Below are 23,235 nucleotides of genomic sequence, written 5' to 3' on the forward strand. Positions count from 1 at the left end.
ATCCTAATACCAGGGTCGTCACAGCTGCCGGGTTGAAGATGTGTGTGTGAAGCATCCACGTTTCGCCTAAAAAAAAAAATACACCTAAGTTGCTTTCACGCCTTCCTCTTTTGCTCTGTTTAAAACCAACTCTGGAGCGTTTGGTCAGACTGTCCGGTTGGTTTGGGGCCGGTGTGAGAGCTCATCTGAACTCTGGTTTCGATCGAACAAACTAAATCTGGTCATCTTGAAAACGAGGGGTCACGGTTCGCTTCCAAGTCGACTAGAGTTTGGCTCACTTCAAGTGAGAACGCGATTCGACCCAAATACAGGAAGTGAACCAAAAAAACAAAGCATTTACTAGCCTGCAATTTCAATCTTGCACACAATTTACGGACTTACTGTATACTGTAGATGATCTAAGGGATGATAACGTTCAGATCCATAAGCTGTTCCGAGCACTGGTCGTCTGTGTGACCTCATCATCTCTCTTTCGCTCGCTGTCTGTCAGCTGCTCACATTGTTCGCCTTCTTACATTTTTTGAAACGCTAAAGCAGAACCAGGAAACGTTATGAATCTGGTGTTGTGCCATTATTTCATTATTTCATAAGTGTTGGCGAGTTTCGGAATATTCCGTTCAATAAACCGGCAACCGTTTTGATCGCATGACGTGTGTTTACAGTGTTTGGTACGTTTGACAAAGTGCAGTGTGAACGCAAACCGAACCAAATGAAAAATGCAGCAATGTTGCAACTTTACCCCCCCCACCCCCCGAATCGCACAGAGTCCACCGACCTATAGGTGTGAAAGTGCCCTCAATATCTTTTTATGAAATTGCTTCACTACATACGGTTTGAGTCTGGACAGACTCAATAAAATAAATAAAATGGTGCAAAAAAGTGCAATTTGACTGGTTGGCAGAGGCAAACAACTGCAAGGCGGTCATTCTAGTTTTAGATTTGCTTTTGTCTTCTTTTTTTGGTTGCATTCTCTGTATTTGCAGTATACTGTAGCTTTGTAATGCCTTGTGAACTTGGTGTAAAGTTTGTGTGTGTGTGTGTGGAGCTCTCAGTGTCAGTGTGTGAGGGGAAAATATCAAGGTCAACCTGGACAGTGATATCTGACCCGTGGCGGTCATGGTTAATCATGGCTCCACATTAGCGGTCTGCCGTCGTAGCTCATGTCGGTGGTCCTCCATTGGTTTGTTTCTGGACTTATGATTGGCTCCCGGGGTTTTAATCCCACATGAGGGGGGCGGAGTCCCCTTGAGAGAGGAGAGTGAAAAGCTCTTTAACAAGAGACCTTCAGCAAGAAGGCAGAGCAGCTTCCCTACAGGTACTGTAAATACTTTTTTCTTACTTCTCTTGCAGAAAGGCTCCGTTAGCGTCATGCATCTCAAGCTGAATATAAAATCATTTGTATCAAAGAAAATACAGGCCATACACCTTGATATTTGCTTTTTATGAATGCCTGGGACATTTATGGTTAATGTGAGGGAGGTTAGCATGTGAGAGCATGTTTCAAAAGTCAAAATGTTTTCAATAGTGAAGGCAGGATGTGGTAACAACTTTAAGATATGTAGCTGAATAAATACTGCAAACTTCATGCATTAGAACTAAAAGAAAGCTTTGCAGTTACAGCTTCAAGATTAATCAATTAGTTGTCAACTTTTAAATCAATCGCCAACTATTTCGATAACCAATTTATTGGTTTGAGTCTTTTTATTTATGAAATAAAAGTTAAAAATCTCTGATTCCAGCTTGTTAAATGTGAATATTGTTCTAGTGTCTTCTCTCCTCTGACAGGAAACTGAATATCTTTGAGTTGTGGACTAAACAAGACATTTTAGGATCCACATGTTTCATCATTTTATGACCTTTTATAGACCAAACAACTAATTGATTAATCAAAAAAATCGACAGATTAGACTACAATGAAAATAAGTGTTAGTTGCTGCCCTATTTGCAGTTAAAAACGCAACTTTTTGGTGCACTTTGCATGAAAATGATTTATTTTACATGTTTCCTAACTGTTTTATTTGAAATACCTGAGGTGGTGGTAACTTTGCCGTGTCCTCTGGAGAGGACGAAGCTGCTCTTATTTCCTGAACGTACCGTCTCAGAGTTAAAAGGTCACAGTGGTCGTGTGTGTGGGGGGGGGGCTGATCCCGGGTCTGTCGTGGGTTTGGCGTAATCCTGACTATAAGAACATATGATCCACAGTGTCAGTTGGCAGTGGAGGCTTTAAAAGGCACAAGCACAGAATGCAGAATCTAAACGTGATCTTAAATTCTTGCTTTTATCTTGTCGATCGTTGCTGCTTCACCTCCGTTCTGACTCCACCTGCCCTCCTCCCGTGTTTCCATCCCTCTGTCCTGCTGACGTGGCCTCATGAGGTCCGGTCTTATGACCAGTGCAGAATGTCACCGCGTTGGGAGCCAGAGTCGGCTTGTTTCTTGGCACTGGATCCTGGCAGCACAACTGCTCTCCAGTGATCTATAAATAACATTACCACTGACCCAAAGAGTCCAAAGCCGTTAACTTCCACAGACGGAGAGGTGAATGGAATCGGTGGGATAAATTCTGCAGACAAAAAAATATCCTGCGACTTGTTGGGGGAATGTTTTAGAGCTGCAACTAATGATTATTTTCATTGCCGATTAGTTGTTTGGTCTATAAAATGTGTTTCCCAAAGCCGTCCTCAAATGTCTTTAGTCCGCACCTCAAATATATTCTGTTTACTGTCACAGAGGAGAGAAGAAACTAGAAAATATTCACATTTAACAAGCTGGAATCAGAGAAGCTTAACTTTTTCTTAATTAAACAATGACTCAAACTGACTGATCACCAAAAGAGTTGTCAATTAATATAAATAGTTGACAACTAGTCGATTAATCGATTCATCTCGAGCTCTACCTCTACCTCAGTGATCAGTTCAGAGCAGCTCGGCCGTCTTTCCTTTGACCTGGATTAACAGTACTGTCCTCACAGCTTCCCTCTCTCTATATTAAGACCCAGTCTCGTGGCTATTACACACCCTCTGTCTGTGAAGGACAAGCTAGAATATGACCTTTTCATCAAGAACTTTTCAGTAATGTAGGCCTACTACATTTAACATTTTAAATCAATCTTCATGGACATTTAAACAAAAATAACAATATTGTGCCAAACTGGAAACTGCAGTTTGTTTCTGAGCTGTCTCAAGTCTCACTTTCTTCTGTGTCCTCAAGACGGACGTCTTTGGGAAACAGTTCATTAGTGGACACGTACAACCTGCCGTCCTGAAGGTGGGAGACTGGGATAATGCTAAGAGGCTAAGAGCATCTGTCACTGCCCCACCTAGGCTACTCTAAGCTCATTACTGCATTAAACAAAAAGCTGTGGGGGGTCAGCGTACTCACATTGTGCACTAATGCAGCTGAGACTTTTGTTAAGGAATTGACTATTTATAGCACTTAAGTCCAGTTCAGACCAAAGATTTGCGACAAAACGAAACCCTTTGCAGGGAACAGTTTCAGTGGTCTGAACCGGCCGTCTCAGCTCGACAGCCAACAGAGAAGTCAGCTGGTAAAGTCGGCTATAACTACAGAAACGGAGTTCTCTATAATCCATTTTATTTTAATGTTACAAAGCGCTGTTAGAAATGGTTTTCTCGCCTCGTCTTATTGGTGTGAACTGGCAGGTTTTAGAACGCTGCAGACCGACTCGTTGCAAGAAGTTTCAAGTTTTAACTCGTCTCGTCACGAATCTTTGATCTGAACTGGTCTTACATTTAGTGGGAAGGTTTCTTCTTTCTCTGGCTTCTCCTAGAATAACTAATTCCCTCTTAAACACATACAGCATATGATTTTTTTTTTAGATATTGTGTTGCACAGAAATTCGTCTGCACAACTTTGCCAATATTTAATTTTAGACACATTGGGACGTAGCAACTACTCGCTGGGTTAGGTGGTGAAATACTGTAGCATGGCGAGCTAACCGTTAGCATGCTAGCCATCTGAGAACATGTTAGCGCTTGTAAGTCACAATAGCTCTCTTATTTTTAATCTGTTCTGGGCCTGTTACTGCTCTCAGCCATTTTGTTCTCAGGATTCTACATCATTTTTGTTAAAGAGTTTTTCAAGAGAAGAAAAAAGCAAGTTGCCTTGTCGCTAATGGGACATAAAGCTTACAGTATTTCTTTAAAAACAAAAAAGGCTAATTGAACTATCAACTACTGTCTTGTAGCATAAACTAGGCCTAGGTCTGTTTCAGCAGTTTAAACTCCCACAGAAATGGATGATACAACAAAGCTAATAAGCCACGATAACTTCCTCCATTTTGGCTTTCCGTTCCTTTCTAAAGGTCGTCACTGTCAAGGCAGTTTGCTTTGAGTCAACGACGCAAATTCACGTTTACCAAAGTTGAACTTGACGTGAAAGGTTTAGAGATTTACGTAGCGGTTTTAAACGCTGGCGTGCACCTGCTGCCTGAGTATGATTAGACGAGATAAACTGATGAACGAAACCGCTGATTCCAATCCAAAAAGATAACTAAGGCTATGCTCGAGTACTATGAATGTCTATTCTGTGTTTTACTTCACTGGTTTACCAAACTGTTACATGTGAAGAACTGACAGGTAGACCACGGTGTGTGAAGAACTGACCACGGACCCCCATTTGATAAGATTTCTTCCCAGCGTCCCCCATCTGGAGTTCTGCGTTATGTTTTATTACAGAAAGTGAATGAAACCCATGACCAAAACGGTCATATATTCTGCCGTTGTGTTACTTACGGATGGAATTAAAGGTAGTGAACATAAATTATTCCCTTTTTTGCTGGAAACTCCCCTGGAACCCCCTCAAGGACCTCACTTTAGTCTCACTTTTAAGATCTCTTCTGTCTAAATATTTCAGTTGTTTTTTTCTCTCCAGCTCATTTCTTACTGACAAAAAGAGTCAACAACCATCAGAAAGATGGCGAGTTCTTTCACACGCTTGATCTCCGGCCGAAACACGGCAGCTCTGTTGGCCAGCTTGGGCGCAGGAACGATGGCCGCTGGCTTCCTGATGAGCGAAACTGGCCCCCTGGCTGCTGATAAGAAGACGAAGCTCTATCCCCCCAGGTAAGACTGGGTCGCACCAACACCACAGAGGCAGCATGAAGGAAGGCGAGTGCAACATGTAAGGGTTAAAGGACAAATCCGGCGCAAAATGAACCTAGGGGTTAATAACACGTGTACCAAGTTGATCGTTCTCTGGGATATGTTTTCATGCCAATCGAATGTGACCAGTTTTAGCACAAACTGCTAATTAGCTTATAACGCTAGTCGTCAGGGCACGGCTAAAGTAAAAAGAAATCTGTATTTCTATATCACTAACAAGGCTCAAAATATCCCCACACTTCACCGGTAGCATAATGAGGGTCCCTACATGTAAACCGAAGCATTGAGAACTTTGTAAGTGTACAGACAGTTTATTAAAAAGATAGATTGTAAAGACAGAACCGTTCACGTATACAAGCAGGCGCCATCTTGGGAAAACAGTCACGATCAGTCGAACGCCGTGTAACCAGTAACCAGTACCGTAGCTCAAGAACGGTGCTCGTTGTTCGACTGGTCGTGACTGTTTTCCCAAGATGGCGCCTGCCTGTATACGTGGACGGTACTGTCTTTCTAAACTATCTTTTTAATAAACTGTCTGTACACTTTAGCCGTGCTCTGACGACTAGCGTTATAAGCTAATTAGCGGTTTGCACTAAAACTGGTCACATTCGATTAGCATGAAAACATATCCAAGAGAAAGGTCGACTCGGTACACATGTTATTAACCCCCTAGGTTCATTTTGCACCGGATTTGTCCTTTAATGCCCAACGAGGTGTCCATTGTCAGGAATTGTTGACAGAGGGGGTGAAGCTATGGATGGAAGTTATATTATATAATAATACTATTTTAATACTTTCAGCAACGGGAGTGTTTTAATCCAGACCCCAATCTCCCTAAACTTTTCTTCGTTTTGTTGGTGCCTGAACTTAGCTGTTTTCTCCGCTAAACCGTCTGAATATACTTAAGAACAATATATTTATTTGAGATTCTACTCGTAATAGCCAAGAAAATGAGCACAGTTGTCTGGCTGAGGCCCCACCCTCCAACAGTAGACATTTTTAAGCCTTCCTTTCCAATGGTCTATCTAATGGAGACAATCACAGCAAGACTCCAGTTAAAAATGGCTCTTATCTAGTCAAATGGTCTCCGATCATACAGAGTTAACAAAGACTGTGCTAAGAATTAGCTGTGTACCTGCCTCTTAAGAAGAAGGAGAATTTTCTCAACACTTCATCCTTCAGTTTATCAACATCAGCACATCTGGAGCTACGTGGTTTTCACTGGACAGGAAGGGAAGGAAAAACGGTCATCTGAAAAGTAACTAAAGCTGTCAGACAAATGTAGTACAAAGTACACTATTTACCTCTTAATTATGAAGTAGAAGTTTAAAGTTGCATAAAATGGAAATACTCAAGTAAAGTATAAATACCTCCAAATTGTACATAAATACTTGAGTAAATGTACTAAGTTAACTTCCCACCACTGCCCTCCAGTTGCTTCTGTAGTGGAAACAAAGCAATGAGTCATTGCTCTGAAATGTGCGAGTGAGGGGAAGCACGTAGTCCGTTTCTGTGTTGTTGAGGCAGATAATTAGAGAGTTTGGACTCGTCAAGGTTATCCAGCCACTGCACTCGCACCAAACACTGAGAGCGGACATCTTTGTTCACTTGCCAAAGAACTTTTTTTCTTTTTACTTCACTTTATTCCAGAAAGCACGTACAGGTTATGACTAATGACCTATTTTTCTCTTCTCTCTGGTTTGTTTTGACCATTATTCTGAGGCGTGGCAATTTTGCATAATTTGCGATGATGAAACGAGGTAGGAAACTGGGAAAAGTATATTTGACATGTACTTTGTAGTTTTTAGTCCCATGTCCCATCCGCTAACATAGTGGGGGGGCGGGTTTATGAACTATACTGCAGCCTGCACAAAAATCAGAACTTAAGACGAAACATTCAAGCACATCTGTCGATATTTGATCATACTTAATTTAACCCTAAACGTGATCACAGCAGCGTGGGTTGTTTGAAAAAGCACGCTGTCCCCACCAGTTGGCAGTAAAAGCAGGATCTTCAGATTACGTACGGTTACTCAAATCTTTCCACCTCTCCCTCTTCTGCAGCTCGGACTTCCCCGACCTGAGGAAACACAACAACTGCATGGCCGCGGCTCTGACTCCCGCCATTTATGCCAAACTGAGGGACAAGGTCACCCCCAACAACTGGACCCTGGACCAGAGCATCCAAACCGGAGTGGACAACCCTGGGCACCCGTTCATCAAGACGGTGGGCTGTGTGGCTGGCGACGAGGAGAGCTACGAGGTGAGAGAGGTCAAAGGTCACAGTTGGTGTCTATACATCAGTTCAACGTCTCCTCGAGTTAAATGATTTGTACTTTTGATAAAGGGTGTAATTAAAGCACCACTGGGGATGGACATTTTTAACTGTTTTTCAGTTTATTTACTACGGAGCCCCCCTGGTCCCACTTTGTCCAAAAAAATTTATTGTAACTATCTCGTGGCCACGAGATACGTATCTTGATATGAAGATACGATCTCAGATACTATCTTGAGGCCTCAAGATAGTGTAGAGATGTAGTGTAGTGCAATACTTCACATTCTGTGCAATATTCTCTGTTTTAATATTCAGTGTGCAATATAGTTTGCTGCAGTTCTGCTTCTATTTATTTACTAGTACTGTTCATCACAATTCTGTTAATACAGTAATGTAAATCTTGTAGGCTGCATATCCATCGTCCTTTATAATTCTTCATATTTTATAGCCTATATTTATACGTTTTACATGTATTTCGGGTGTTTTATTTTGTATATAGTGTGGTGTTTCGGGTGTTTTATTGTGTATATAGTGTGGTGTTTTGGTTTGCCTGGCACAGAACTGAAGACTCCTCCCAGCGCACCTGAGGCAGATCTCATCAGGAGAGATGCTGGAGGAACACATTTTGATAATGAATGGCTGAGACACAAGGAGGAAAGAGGAGCGGATAGAGAGCGAAAAAGAAACGTTGGGGACGGAGCACAGATAGACGGCAGGACAGCAGAAACACCACACTATATACAACATAAGAAAACTCTGGCTGCCTGGTTCCACTTTGTGACATATATACATGTAAAAAGTATAAATATAGGCTATAAAATATGAAGAAGAATTATATCGTGGCCACGAGATACGTATCTTGAGGCCTCAAGATAGTATCTGAGATCGTATCTTGAAGCCTCAAGATTCGTATCTCATGGCCACGAGATAGTTATAATAATTTTTTTTTGACAAAGTGGGACCAGGGGGGCTCCGTAATTTACTCTTTAAAATATCTCTGAATTTCCTCTGACTGTCCAACTGCCAAAATCTAGACGAGAGAAGATATGAGTTCATAATAATATGAATATGCTGAGTAATAAGCTTGGCCAGTAATGGGTGGTGATGGTGCAGTGGATATGACACATGCCTTTGGTGTGGGAGAGCTGATTCAGTTCCCACTGCGATACATCAACCAGTGTGTCCCTGAGCAAGACATTAACCCCTAGTTGCTCCAGAGGCGTGCGGCCTCAACGTATGTAGCAATTGTAAGTCGCTTTGGATAAAAGCGTCAGCTAAATGACATGCAATGTAATGAGCAGCTAGCGGTTCAGCGAGTGCTTAGCTGGAGGGCATCGCGGCAACTCCTGTGTTGGATAACAAGAACAACATTTAAAGTCCCATATTGTAAAAAATGAGATTTCTAAAAAAAATATTATTATTAAATATTATTATAAAGCAGGTCAAGGGGCTATATAAATACTGTGAAAGTATTAAAATGCTCATTCCACAGCAAAATGCACACTGCCCGTATTCAGACACTTTAAAACAAGCCGTCAGGACTTCTGTACAGTTGTGATGTCACAACTATAATATATATATATATATATATATATATATGTGTGTGTATGTATGTAGAAAGTGCCACTACAGTGCCGTTACAGTCATTCCCCAGCTGCAGTGACTGTGCAGAGACACCAAGAGTACAGATCACGGATGTATAATAAACCTGGATAAAGCGTTCAAGGCGGAGCCTCGTTTATTCCTATGAGAGTTGCTCAGTAGCCCATGAAGCCCACTGTGAAGCCCATAGAGCAGGCACACTAGAGACCTCTGCTGTTACGGTGCGTTCTTTTTGTCTTGTAATCGCGACTAGTAGCTCGAGCGTGACGTCACATCCGTGTCGAAAAACTAATAACCTGCGGGGTTGTTGCATTCTTGTTGTCACACGAATACCACGAGTCGGAGAAAAGATGGATTTTTGTAACATTTTTAGTAACATTTAGGATTCTATTCACCCAGTTATTGACATATTACACACACATATTTCAGTTTGATACATGAAAATTACGTTTTGATTAACGTTAACGTTAGGCTACTGCTCTGCTTCCTGCTCAAGACTCGGCTTAAAGCCATTGTTGTCATATAGCAACCGAGCGTCTCTAGCCAATTTCAGCTGCACAAGGAACAAAATAACTAATTAGGCGGTATTTAACTCTTTATAAGACTGTAGAGACATGCCTATAGGTAGCAGTATACAGCGCTATGTTTAACTCCTAATAAGACTGTAGAGACATGCCTATAGGTAGCAGTATACAGCGCTATGTTTAACTCCTAATAAGACTGTAGAGACATGCCTATAGGTAGCAGTATACAGCGCTATGTTTAACTCCTAATAAGACGTAGAGACATGCCTATAGGTAGCAGTATACAGCGCTATGTTTAACTCCTAATAAGACTGTAGAGACATGCCTATAGGTAGCAGTACACAGCGCTATGTTTAACTCCTAATAAGACTGTAGAGACATGCCTATAGGTAGCAGTATACAGCGCTATGTTTAACTCCTAATAAGACTGTAGAGACATGCCTATAGGTAGCAGTATACAGCGCTATGTTTAACTCATAATAAGACTGTAGAGACATGCCTATAGGTAGCAGTACACAGCGCTATGTTTAACTCCTAATAAGACTGTAGAGACATGCCTATAGGTAGCAGTATACAGCGCTATGTTTAACTCCTAATAAGACTGTAGAGACATGTCTATAGGTAGCAGTATACAGCCATGTTTAACTCCTAATAAGACTGTAGAGACATGCCTATAGGTAGCAGTATACAGCGCTATGTTTAACTCCTAATAAGACTGTAGAGACATGCCTATAGGTAGCAGTATACAGCGCTATGTTTAACTCCTAATAAGACTGTAGAGACATGCCTATAGGTAGCAGTATACAGCGCTATGTTTAACTCCTAATAAGACTGTAGAGACATGCCTATAGGTAGCAGTATACAGCGCTATGTGTACGACTTCTTCATTTGGTTACAACAAAGACAAAAGTGCTTAAAATTGTAGATAACCACAATGTTTACTACGCGTGATGCACGACGTAGCCATCTTTGAAAGTGAGCTCGGGGCATACCTGTCAAGTTTTGGATTTGAAAATAAGGGAAATTTTCCGGCGCCCACCTCGAGCAGTCCCACCACCCCAACCAAGCTCCAGTATCCCTTACATTTTAAGACAGGTGTACAAGAAAGCTAAAATCACCACTTGATGCAGAATGCTGAAAACATTTACAATTTATAACATTGCTTGTCTTTACATTTTATTTTCATTCCACACATTCTTTTCATTTCATATTGCTTTTCTTTTACAGTTTTTCTTTTAATTTCACATAACTTTTCTTTAGTGAGTTATTGTACAAATTTGTTGCAGACTTTGCATAAGACTGTTTTGGAAGGAGTGTATTCTGATAGTAAAATGAGTCATTTTGCGGGGGTTGTGACGCTCAAAAAAATGTATCCACTGATTTACAGACGTGTCTACGGGAAAAAGTCTTTTTGGGCCCCATGGCATCACGTGACGGACACGAAAGTTGTAATTCCACTGTTTGGCCGCTATGTCAAATTGGCTTCAAAGCGCGGCGCACTTCCTGGGGGCCTGGCGCCATGGATGTATTAAGAGAACTGGATACAGCGTTCAGCGCGAAGCCCCGTTCATTCCAATGAGAGTTGCTCAAAAGCAAACATGGAGCTATAGGTGTCGGTACACGATCCGTTCTGCCTGCGCGATCCGTTCTGCACATGCGCAAAATGTTCGCGCATGCGCTGTTGTACGAGGATTCACGACACTGCACGATCTGTTCCACGCTTCCGGTCGACAGCCAAGCTAACGTTAGTTAGCTTGGCTGTCGACCGGAAATAAAACTTTAATAAATAAAACTTTAAAATAAACGTTAACATATATAACAGCTGTTACGTCAGTTCTACTTTACTTGTGCTCATTTAAAACCCAATACTCAATATTTGTCTTTATTGTTATTACCGTAAAGTCTTAATGTAGCTGTAGCCTGCTTTTCCCATTAAGTTTGACTTAACGTTATTTTAGACTGAATCTAGCTGTCAGCTAGCGGTTAGCCGAATTAGCTGTTAGCTAAACTAACGTTAGCTTCCCGGTGGAGGCTAGCCATAGGCTAGCGTGGAACAGATCGTGCAGGTCGTATCCTCGGTAAAACAGTATTATCTTGCGCATGTGCAGAACGGATCGTGCAGGCAGAACGGATCGTGTACCGACACTAGGATCTTCCGCGTTGACTGGCCCATGACGTCACGATGGATACGCTCACCAACAACAGTTTGTTTGTGTTGTCGAAGCAACGCTGCACGTTCTTGAGCTTCTCTCTCGTGTCTCTTACCAGTATATAGTACGTCATTCTCTTAATACATCCATGGTACACGTGGCGAACTCATGAACTCGCCGTTTCATTGTCTTAAATATTCACTAACGTTAAACCTTCTGTTTTCGTTGTTCCTGATCGTTTAAATGCTTATCTAACTAAACGATGGATGTATTTAGAGAACCAAGGAGATGTCGTGCTACTAGCTAGATACTAGCTAGCTAACCTTAGTAGCTAGCGCTAGCTAGTATCTAGCTATGTCTGTAGTAACATTATGTAGGCGTATATGTATAGTGTTAGCGTTCTCTTAATACATCCATGCTAAGGACTGCTGATGTTAGCTACTAGCCGATAGCCCCGGCAGTTTGGGAAATGCTAATGACGTTACATCCATACATCCCTCGGATGTATCATAAGATAATACCATGGATGTATAAATAAAACAAATGGTGAATTACAGCCATGAGCTATATCCATTATTACAGCTACAGGACCTCAGGAGAACGTGTGCGGCTACTAGTGAATGTTAAAAATGTTTAAAACATGACTCTTTAAACAAAGACCCTTTAAGTGTTCGGGCTGGTAAGTTGATGTACCCCAAAAAAAAAATATCCGCTGAAATATAAAAGTTTCTTTCGCCATGCAAAGTCTATGGGAAAAGTCTTTCTGGGCCAGAGGGGTGCAGTTCCAGGGTTGGCCACTAAGCCCATCGTTGCTTTAAGACATGCCGCTGTTCCTGGGGGCTTGCCTGGCGCAGATGAGGAAGGCCTGGCCAATCAGAGCACACTGGGCTTTTTCAGGAGGGGGTCTTAAAGAGACAGGCGCTAAAACGGAGCATTTCAGACAGAGGGTGAATTATTTTTTTAAACATTAAAGTATGAACATGTTCTAGAAGAAACCCAAAATAAAGTATGAACGTGAAAATGAGCATAATATGGGCCCTTTAATCTATATTTTATCACCTGTGATATTCTCAGAAAAGACGTTGGAATTAATCAATTAAAGGCAAACGCACGTTATTTACCATAAGATATCAGCTCTCTATAAAGGAGACTAATCATTTTTAGTTTGTTTGTTTATAAAAACACTTCTGAAACCAAACCTTACAGCCTTGACTTTGCTTTCTGTTCCCTCCCAGGTGTTTGCTGAGCTCTTTGACCCCGTCATCAAAGACCGGCACAACGGCTACGACCCCAGAACCATGAAACACCCGACCGACCTGGACTCCTCCAAGGTGTTTACACCGCTGCACGATCCCTCCGTCCACCTGCCGTCCCTTCAAGTATTAAACAACATGTTCCTTCCGTCTGTCTCGCCTCTGTGTCCCCGACCTCCAGATAACCAACGCCGTGTTCGACGAAAACTACGTCCTGTCGTCCCGTGTCCGCACCGGCCGCAGTATCCGCGGGCTGAGCCTGCCCCCGGCCTGTTCCAGGGCCGAGCGTCGGGAGGTGGAGCGCGTGGTCGTGACGGCCCTGGCCGGCCTGAAGGGAGACCTGGCCGGACGCTACTACGGCCTGGGAGACATGACCGAGAAGGAGCAGCAGCAGCTCATTGATGTGAGTTTCAGCGTGGTTTTATACAGAGAAACTACGAAATAATAGCCTGACAATTGACAAGCCAGACCCACATCCAGATGTTGGGTCTGGGAGCTCAGCATTGGTCAGGGCTCAATCCGAGGGGCGGGATAAACGGTTGTCTTTCAAATTCCCTCTGCACGCAATAGGATAGCGCTATGACCAATCAGAGCAACGAAGAAGGTAGCTAAGCTAGTTGATAGATTAAACTTTTGACGTATCCGGTCGGCAAAATCTGAATACATCTTTATTTTTAAAGAATGACTTCAGTGCCGTTCTTTGTTCTTTTCTCAAAGAAAAGCTGAACTCCAAGTCTTCCAGAAGACCGCTGTTCACCTGCAGCAGCAGCAGCCATAAGCCCCGCCCACCGACTCTATACACGATGTGATTGGCCTGACCAAAATTTGGTTTTTCCAGCTCGCAAGCCAACGGAGAGTGCCTAGACTCCCCCTGGCTGCAAAATAAATTTGCTGCCGCTAGGGTGCGTCTAGATTTCTAGGCTAACGAAATAATATAACTTCCCAGAACCCTGTGATCTTTGATTTGACAGAACCTACCTAAAGTCATAATTGGGACTTGATAACTCATAGACGAGTATGGATTAGTCCTCCAGGTAGGATTGTAGGGCTGCACAATATATCCACAATATCAACTTGCGTAATATAGCCTACACGTCGCAAAAGGCTGCAACATAACGCAATGGATGCTCAGAGACGGTTTGTTGAAAGAAGAATTCAATGTTCAATTTGTTCAATAGAAGAATTTTGGAAGTGATTTCCAAAATTATTTGTTTTAAATTCAACAGGCAATTTGTTGTATTTTAGCTGAATAATGAAAGCAGCAGAAATGCAGAGCTAAGTACACTATTTATCGCAAGTCATATCGTTATCACGAGATGCATATTTTCCTTATATAGTGCAGCCGTAGCCCCCTTTTTAGTTGATTAATAGATTAATTGGTCCTTTTACTCTTAGTCAACTAAGATTTGTGAAGGCAATTAGTCATTTTTTATGATTTTTTTTTTTCATGTTGAATGACTTATTTCCAGAAACTTATGAGCACATTTCTGGTAAACACAAGATTTAAAGTTTACAGTTTTACAGACGGTAAATGGACTGCATTTTATATTGCTCTTTTCTAGTCTTAACAACAACTCAAAGCACACAGATCTGTCTATTAAATCAACTTATTGATAGGAGGGGTAGGGGAGAATCGATACAGCATAGTATTGGCCGTGGCAATACCGTATCAATACCCGATCTGTTATTATATAAATTGCATAAAAGAACTACTAGAATAATAACATCAGTTGCTTTTTCAGTCCACTAGATGGTGGAGTTGAGTTATTTTTCTTCTTCTGGTGAGGTCAGATGTTGACAAAGTTTTTCCTTTGGGGATATAGTTTGAAGTTGGAAAAAATTGCAAATTGCAATAAATCGCAGAATATCTCAACAATTGTTTAATCATTTAACCCTCCTGTTGTCCTCAGGGTCAAACTTGACCCGTTTTTCAAAGTTTCTACACAAAAAATATGTTTCTTTTAACCAAATTGCCCCCCCCAAAAACAACGGTTGGTTCAATACAAAATTCTTCGCAATATCATTGAATTCCGGAGGTTATATTATATTTTACAGCATTTGGAAAATAAATAAATGTTTAAATGGTTAAAAACCATTTCCTGACTAAACTCTGACAAAAGTCCTCCTCGTATTTTAACTTAATTGTCAAAATATTTCATAATTTCTGCTTTTAACTCAAAAATGAGGTACAGCACAGGCCAAAAGTTTGGACACACTTTCTCACTCAATGCGTTTCCTTTTATTTTCAGAACTATTTACATTGTAGATTCTCACTGAAGGCATCAAAACTATGAATGAACACATATGGAATTATGTACTTAACAAAAAAGTGTGAAATATTTGCTTTTTTTTATTAATAAGGGATACAATTCCACTAATTAACCCTGACAAAGCACACCTGTGAAGGTAAAACCATTTCAGGTGACTACCTCATGAAGCTCATTGAGAGAACACCAAGGGTTTGCAGAGTTATCAAAAAAAGCAAAGGGTGGCTACTTTGAAGAATCTAAAATATAAGACATGTTTTCAGTTATTTCACACTTTTTTGTTAAGTACATAATTCCATATGTGTTCATTCATAGTTTTGATGCCTTCAGTGAGAATCTACAATGTAAATAGTCATGAAAATAAAAAGGAAACGCATTGAATGAGAAGGTGTGTCCAAACTTTTGGCCTGTACTGTATAAAATCATATAAATGAGGTTTATTGACCATGAATTTTGAAGAATAATTGTAAAACTTTTGGTAATAAGTTGGTTTAAGGGGTGTATATACTGGTGGAAGCTGGGGGGAAAGCATAGAAAACCTAGAAGAAAGCAAAAAAAAAGAAACCTTAAAAAAAACCTTAAAAAAAACATTAAAAAAACGTGTTTTCAGTTTTCACCCGGGAGGACAACACAACAGTTAAACATGTGCATCTCTCACATTTGTCATGGCGCAGTAGCCAGGTTATCAACGTTTTAAAATTGCAATATCGTAATGTGACATCAGTATCGTGATAATATCGGGCGTCTGGTGATTCCCACCCCGACTAATCGATCAGTCGACAAAATCATGAGACTGTTAGTCGTCTAAGGATTTACTTTGTCGAACTCAGCTCTAGTAGGTTCTAGGGATGCACAATATACGTTTTTTTTTTATCGCGATGTAAACTGGCGCAAAAAACATATCGCGAAAAACACTATTTTGTGTTATTCGAAAGAAAATATGAGCAGAAAACTGCACTTGTAACTGTCATTCTTTTTTTAATGTCGCCTTCTATATTCAATTCAACGTTCAATTTGTTCAATAAAAGAACGTTTGAAATTATTTCCTTTCATTTGTTTAAAATCCAACAAGCAGTTTGTTGTATTTTAGCAGAATATGTAAAGCAGCAGAACTGGGAACACTTTAATATCACTTTTATTTATCGCAGGTCATATTGTTATTGCGATATTCGACAACGTTATCGCAATAGTTTCTTTTCTTTTTGGTTGACCTTCCTCTTCTGATTATTTCACGCTGCACCACACAAGGACCACTTCCTGTTTGACAAGCCCGTGTCTCCGTTACTCACCTCGGCCTTCATGGCCCGAGACTGGCCCGATTCCAGGGGGATCTGGTAAGAAGTCCCAGTCCCAGAGGAAATGCTATCGGACCCAAACCCTCTCCTGTCCTGTGAAGTCCTCCCGAACCTTTGTTCTATCCTCTCCACCACAGAAGTTTGTTCACTAATTTATAGAAGTTATCCTCTTTAACGTACTCCTTCCTCTGTTTTCTACCCGTTTCTACCTCTCCTTTGCCCCCCTCCTTTAGGACCACTTCCTGTTTGACAAACCTGTCTCTCCTTTGTTGACATGTGCCTTTATGGCCCGAGACTGGCCAGACGCCAGGGGCATCTGGTAGGGTTGACTCAGATCTCCTGCATGTCTTGCTGTGTCACTATTTACACTTTAACATCCTGATCCATTTCAGAGATAGTGTAGAAGTGTTTAGATACAAATTTAAGATACTTAAATGGCAGAAAATGCGGTTTTCAGCCATTCAAATATGGAGATTTACAGTTTTTTTCTGTTTAGTAATCGGACTAAATTGAATATGGAAAAAATATAATTTGAAAACATTTTATTAAGCTATTAACAGTTAGAAAAAGGTCAGATGAAATTGCCTTGTCACTGTTTATATTTGTAAAACCCACAGACAGATGTTAAAGGGGACCAATAGCATATATGATTTGTTTTTTTTAATTAATTAAAATTACAAAATATGGAAGATGCAAGGTTTTTGCCTGACAGCAACGATACATTTTTCTACACCCTCTGACACACAAAAGAAATAATTCAGTTATTGCCCTGATTTTGACGCATGTTGGTGGAAAAAAAATACAGACGGGGACTACTTTTTGTGTTTTCAATTTGGTGTGTATTGTCCGTTACTCTCTCACATATTAATTCTGCACAGACAAGCAGCATGAATATTAAAGTGTCTGCAAAATTAGGTCCTTTATGGCCATGAGTCATCTCCAGTAAATGGAAAAAGAGTGTTTCACCTGGAGAGCTCCCTATTGAGTCTCTTGTTCTGGTTCTCTTCAGGCACAACAACGAGAAGACCTTCCTGATCTGGGTGAATGAGGAGGACCACACCAGAGTCATCTCCATGGAGAAGGGAGGCAACATGAAGAGAGTGTTTGAGAGATTCTGCAGAGGACTTAAACAGGTACAGTGGAGACAAGTTGCTTTAGGGCGAGATTAATGCTGCGTTCCAGACACAATTTTTACTAAGTTACGACTTCAAGTCACGACTCACGACTTGGTAGCGTTCCAGGGTTCAGGTTAGGCTACCTAACGTTAGCTAGCGGCTCCCTAACGCTGACGTTAGCTAGCTGATACTAGCAATTTCTAGTCGGCGACATATTTTGGGCTTCATTTAATAAACATAAACTGTAGTAGTACACAATCGTATGTGTATTGTTTTGATTACAATGTGCGGAATTACTTTACGTTGCCTATTTATGTATATCTCAGTTTTTTTTTTTTTTGCAGAGATGGATCACAGTAGGTGTCTCTTTAAGACGATACATTTCTCAGGTCGACCGGTTTGTTTACATGTGTTAGTAACACAAGATGCAGGAGAATTTTCTCAGCTCATCAAGAAACCTTCAATTTGTTAATCTAAAAAAACTTAAAATGTGACTGGTCGACTCTTCTCACGTGATGTCATCGTGTTTCACAGGTAGAGCACCTGATCCAGGAGAGAGGCTGGGAGTTCATGTGGAACGAGCGTCTGGGCTACATCCTCACATGTCCCTCCAACCTGGGCACCGGCCTCAGGGCGGGGGTGCATGTGCGCCTGCCAAAACTCAGCCAGGTAACACACACACACACACACACACACACACACACACACACACACACACACACACACACACACACACACTCTCACAATAAAACAGTTACAACTCAACAGGAACACACAGGTACAACTTCAACCTCTGTTGACAGAACCAATCTCACCGTGAGGTCCATTTAGCGGCTGTTCTGGAGCTTTTGATCACATGATCTTCCTCTGTAGATGAAGAACGAAACGACCAGTGAATGTATCATTATGTATTGTGTGTGTGTGTGTGTGTATGTGTGTATCACAGCCTGATACAGTATATCTTCTTCCTCTGTCTGTACCATACAAACACATCAATGAGCCACACTGTTAGACTGGCTGACATGTTTCTTCATAATGAAACACACACACACACACACACACACACACACACACACACACACACACACACACACACACACACACACACACACACACACACACACACACACACACACACACAGTAGTTTATTTTGACTCAACCCCACACCCGTGGCCCTGCTGCCACCAATACTCACTAGAGCACCAAATGTGGATTAATCCACCGCTGAAAATAGACCCCTATTTAGCACTATTTCCTCCCGTTTGTTTAAAAAAAAAAATTTTAAAGCTACAGTTCAGGGTCTGGAAATCAGAACGTATTGAGAGACAGACAAAAACATTGTTGGTTTTTTGTTCTTTTCATGGGATTTGTTCAAATATAAATTGATAAAATATAGAATATCGCCACCCTTATCCTTTATTCTCCATCTCCTGAAGGAGATTGTGTGTTACAATGGATTCCTCCTCAACAGCTACTGACTGCACCTTCTGCTGAGATTGATTTATCAACTCGCTTTTGCAACGTCAACTTTCATTCTCAACTTAAAGGGACAATTCAGATTTTTTTGAAGTGTGGTTGTATGAGCTACTTCTCCATAGTCAGTGTATTAGCTGATGTTAGTAGATGGCAGTCGGCACGCCCCCCCCAGTTTAAGAAAAAGCAGGCAGGAGCCACCTTGCTGCCTCGAATGGTTAGTTTATTTGATAGTGTTGTTAGTTCCTAACAGTGGTGTAGTCTATGTATTGTATTGTAGTGGGTATACTGTGCTGTGTGTGTGTGTGTGTGTTGGGGGGGGCATATCATAGTGGGGGGTCTGGTTGTCCTCCCCAAGAAAATGTTCAGCATCAAAGACTTCATTTCCTGAATTCTGATACAATTTTATGCACCAATTTACAGAGGAAATACCTTTTTTTTAGCCTATGCAATGAAAAAAAAACACAGGTGACAATTCAAAATTATAATGGAAAGTTTGTTGTTGCGTGTCATTGGGCATTTTTAAGTGGGTATATGGAAATCCTGGAGCTTTCCTAGTGGGTATACTATGTATACCTGTGTATCACGTAGACTACACCACTGGTTCCTAACCCTTAAAAACACCAAAGTCACACAATAACACAAACTAACTAACCGATGGAGGCAGCCGTAGAGCTGCAACTCCCGTGTCCTGCGAGGTAAAATCACTGTTTTTGTCAAAGGAGTCTGGAGGCTTTGAAGAGAGCGGAGATAACGGCTTCAGTTCCCTGTCGTAAAGGGCTGTCTGTCTGACAGCACGGTGAAGCGCTGAAAATATTCTAAATATAGCATCCACTTCCTGCTGTAGCTAACACACTGACTATGGAGAAGTACATTCAACCAGACTTCAAAACATCTGAACTATCCCTTTTTAAGCCCACAACCTGTACAGGATCAATCAGTGTAAACTTCTGCATATGTGCTCTTGGAATTTGTCTGTAGTAACAACAAGTTACGAATGATTGAAATCACTCCGCAGGACCCTCGTTTCTCCAAAATCCTCGACAACCTGCGGCTGCAGAAAAGAGGCACCGGTGGCGTGGATACGGCCGCTACCGGAGACACCTTTGACATTTCCAACAACGACCGTCTCGGCAAATCTGAGGTGAGGAGAAATGTCTTTTTGTTCCTGCTTGTAGATGTGTTTTTCTTTCTTTTGGTCATGTTAATAAGTAGAGATGGCCCGATAACCATTTTTGTTTCTTCCCGATACCGATTCCGATACCTGAACTTGCGTATCGGCCGATACCGAGTACCGAGCCGATACCAGTGTGTTTTATAACAAACTCAAACAATGAACGCCCCAGAACTTTCTTTTATTCTCCAGTTTGACAGTCAGTTATAACGGGAAAATAACATAAATAAACTACTTTAACGTAGATTTTCTTCAGGGCTTTATTACGTGGTATCGGATCGCTGCATAAACTCCAGTACTTCCCGATACCGATACCAGCGTTTTAGGCGGAATCGGAGCCGATACCATCTCTATTAATGAGGAACGACGTTATGCAGGGGCGGGGCTAGAAGGGGGGCGCGGGGTGGCCACAGCCGCTGCCACTGCCCGATGTGAGTCGTGCATGCTCCGAGTTAAACTGTTTACGGCATAACGTGAACTTTTCTCTTTACATACAATAACAGAAGATGGTAGTCATTTAAAAAACGTTTTAGCTATCTATGATTGTTTGATTGCTAACGTTAGCTCAAAACGCCGTTAGCATCTTGTAGGCTACTTGTTGCAAAAGTGACGCATGCACGACTCACATCTGCACTCGACTCAGATCGGGCATTGACAGCCCCCACTGAAATATAATTGCCCCCCCCCCACTACCCAACTACCCATTGGGCTAGTTTGCTGTCAATCTGACAGCTGTGATTTCCATTGGATCAGAGATCTGTCACTCGGCTGCCTGTTCTGACAGTCTTCCCAGCCCTCGTCACATGACCAATTAATGTTACCATGACGACTTTCCAAAATTCTGATACCACGGAACCAGCACTGGATATGTTATTTTATTTATTTTTTTAAAGTGGCAGACTGAGCCGATTTAGAAAATGCGTATAGTATTCGGATATACAATCTGTTTAAAATGAAAACAAGTGAAACTAATGATGAATGTGATGTTTTATTTAGCAGAATAAAATTATGTTTTTCTACCCTATCCAATATTTCCTAATGACTAATTTCTAATTTTTGTATGCTGTATTCTGATAAACTGCCCCCCTCCCCATCTGACTGATTATTGCCCTCCCCCCGTGCCACCTCACATAATAAAATCCTGGAATTGCCCCTGACATAATGTACAGTAACTTCAATTCATTATTTGGCCTTTGATAACCAACGTTTTTTGTCATCTCAAGCTCTCTGAGACAATATTTTGTTGTAGAAATTAACTTTAGTGTGTATTTTTGTGTTTTTCTCCAGGTGGAGCTGGTCCAGCTATTGGTCGATGGGGTCAACCACCTGATTGAGTGTGAGAAGAAGCTCGAGAAGGGACAGGACATCAAAGTCCCTGCTCCCATTACTCAGTTCAGGAAGTAAAAGCCCGATGCATGGGTGCTTCAGTGTCAGCAGGGGGGGGGGGGCGCTCTCTGCTCGGGGCTCCCCTCCCGAACCTCAGAACGACGTCAGTCCACTGCTACAGAACAGGGGGAGCTTTCTTTATTCCTCCTCCCGACGATTGCAAAATCTTTAGGCGAACCTAATCTTAAACATGAACTGCAGTTAGGGAGCGATTCTACCTCATGTTTAAGGTCCTCACTGTAAGCCTGACTTCAATAAAACCAACCGTATTAAACACTTTGACTGTGTTTTGCTTTTCTACGGTGGCCACCAGGGGTCAACGCACTGCATGTCCACAAAGTAACTGGTACTTTTACGTGAGTATTTCCTTTTTCTGCTGCTACTACTTCACTACAATTCAGAGGCACATTTTGTACTCTTTACTGCATTTATTTGACAGCTTCAGTTACTTAGCAGATTTAGATAAATCCAAAATATACTCAACAAATAAAATATGATGCATTCAGATAAGGTGGGAAATTCACACTGTAGCAGCATATAAAGTAACTAAAATAAACAAAAACAAAAAACTTTCAACATTGAATCGTCAATAATTATAATCCAGTAATATAACATATATTATTCTGAGAAGGACGATTCTGCAGGAATACGTTTAGATACTTTAAAGTGTATTTTGATGCTAATACTTTTATTTAAGTAGGGTTTAAATGCAGAACTATTACTTGCAACAGAGTATTTTTACACTGTGGTGCTACTTTTACTTAAGTAAAGGTTGGAATACTTAGTTACATTTCACAACGGCTATCTGACTCCATGGCAACCTCATCCTTTGTTTTTCGTCTCCCAAAACTTAATTCCCAAACTTATCGCGCGATTATTCTATGAAAAGAATAATACAAATTAATTATTTTATTTTTCATGTTGCATTTAAAACTTTAGAGCAGGGGTCTTCAACGTTTTTTTAAGGACAACTTAATTGAAAGCGAGCCAGAGCAGGGACCCCCCTACTACATATATATTGTATAAAATGTTGCACATTAAACTGGGCCTACTATAGCGTGTAGGGCGGCCTAAAGCCTTTTATACATTCCTTTTCTGCATTGAATACTAGGCTATTCAGTCCTTCCAGAAAAACGCAGAGTTTTTTTGTGATTGTTGCGGGCAAAAATCCTTGATTATGCGGCACGTTTTCTTAAAAAATGCGATGGAATATGCGGGATATTTATGCAATTTTATGCGATGAAATTGCGGGAACTTGCAAAAACTGCGGTTTGATGAAAGAGAGAAGAAAAAGTGATTCCCCCAACACCCTGCTTTTTTTAAACTTAATTTCCAAAAATAGTTAGATATTCAGTCATTGCAATAAGTAAAAAAATAAGATACAACAATATATACAAATAATATAATATTAAAGTAAAAATAAAAGTAATAGTCTAAACAGAGGGAAATAAAAGATACAAAAGAGATGGACTTTTAAAAATCGTTAATAATATAGACAGCAGGAGCACTTAAACAAAGAAATTTCAGATAATATCAGATATTAAGATAGCTTTCTTATTGGATACCAACTTAAGACTCAAAGTACATGTCAAATTCAT

The 23,235-nt window shown here is 41.0% G+C and overlaps 1 protein-coding gene across 2 annotated transcripts; it reads left to right on the forward strand.

Moving 5' to 3' along the window:
- The first annotated feature begins 1,176 nt into the window (after positions 1 to 1,176).
- ckmt2a (creatine kinase, mitochondrial 2a (sarcomeric)) lies at positions 1,177 to 21,913 on the forward strand. Of its 2 annotated transcripts, none has more exons than XM_039779724.1 (10): positions 1,177 to 1,315; positions 4,893 to 5,083; positions 7,187 to 7,385; positions 12,909 to 13,004; positions 13,108 to 13,329; positions 16,442 to 16,527; positions 17,498 to 17,621; positions 18,138 to 18,272; positions 20,096 to 20,221; positions 21,539 to 21,913. In XM_039779724.1, the coding sequence occupies exons 2-10, from the start codon at positions 4,935 to 4,937 to the stop codon at positions 21,653 to 21,655; spliced, it is 1,254 nt and encodes a 417-aa protein (XP_039635658.1). In that variant the 5' UTR covers positions 1,177 to 1,315; positions 4,893 to 4,934; the 3' UTR covers positions 21,656 to 21,913. The 2 variants fall into 2 exon arrangements, with proteins under 2 accessions (XP_039635658.1, XP_039635659.1); XM_039779725.1 differs by lacking the exon at positions 16,442 to 16,527 and adding an exon at positions 16,722 to 16,807.
- The last annotated feature ends 1,322 nt before the right edge of the window (positions 21,914 to 23,235 follow it).

The sequence above is a fragment of the Perca fluviatilis genome, chromosome 17, assembly GCF_010015445.1.
Source record: "Perca fluviatilis chromosome 17, GENO_Pfluv_1.0, whole genome shotgun sequence".
NCBI classification, from domain to species: Eukaryota; Metazoa; Chordata; class Actinopteri; order Perciformes; family Percidae; genus Perca; species Perca fluviatilis.

What these genes read in the sequence shown, in the direction of transcription:
- ckmt2a (XM_039779724.1), top strand. Translation starts at nt 4,935, where the DNA reads ATGGCGAGTTCTTTCACACGCTTGATCTCCGGCCGAAACACGGCAGCT. An exon ending in CCGACCTGGACTCCTCCAAG is followed by an intron (nt 13,005 to 13,107) that starts GTGTTTACACCG and finishes CCCGACCTCCAG; the next exon opens with ATAACCAACGCCGTGTTCGA. An exon ending in ACCGTCTCGGCAAATCTGAG is followed by an intron (nt 20,222 to 21,538) that starts GTGAGGAGAAAT and finishes GTTTTTCTCCAG; the next exon opens with GTGGAGCTGGTCCAGCTATT.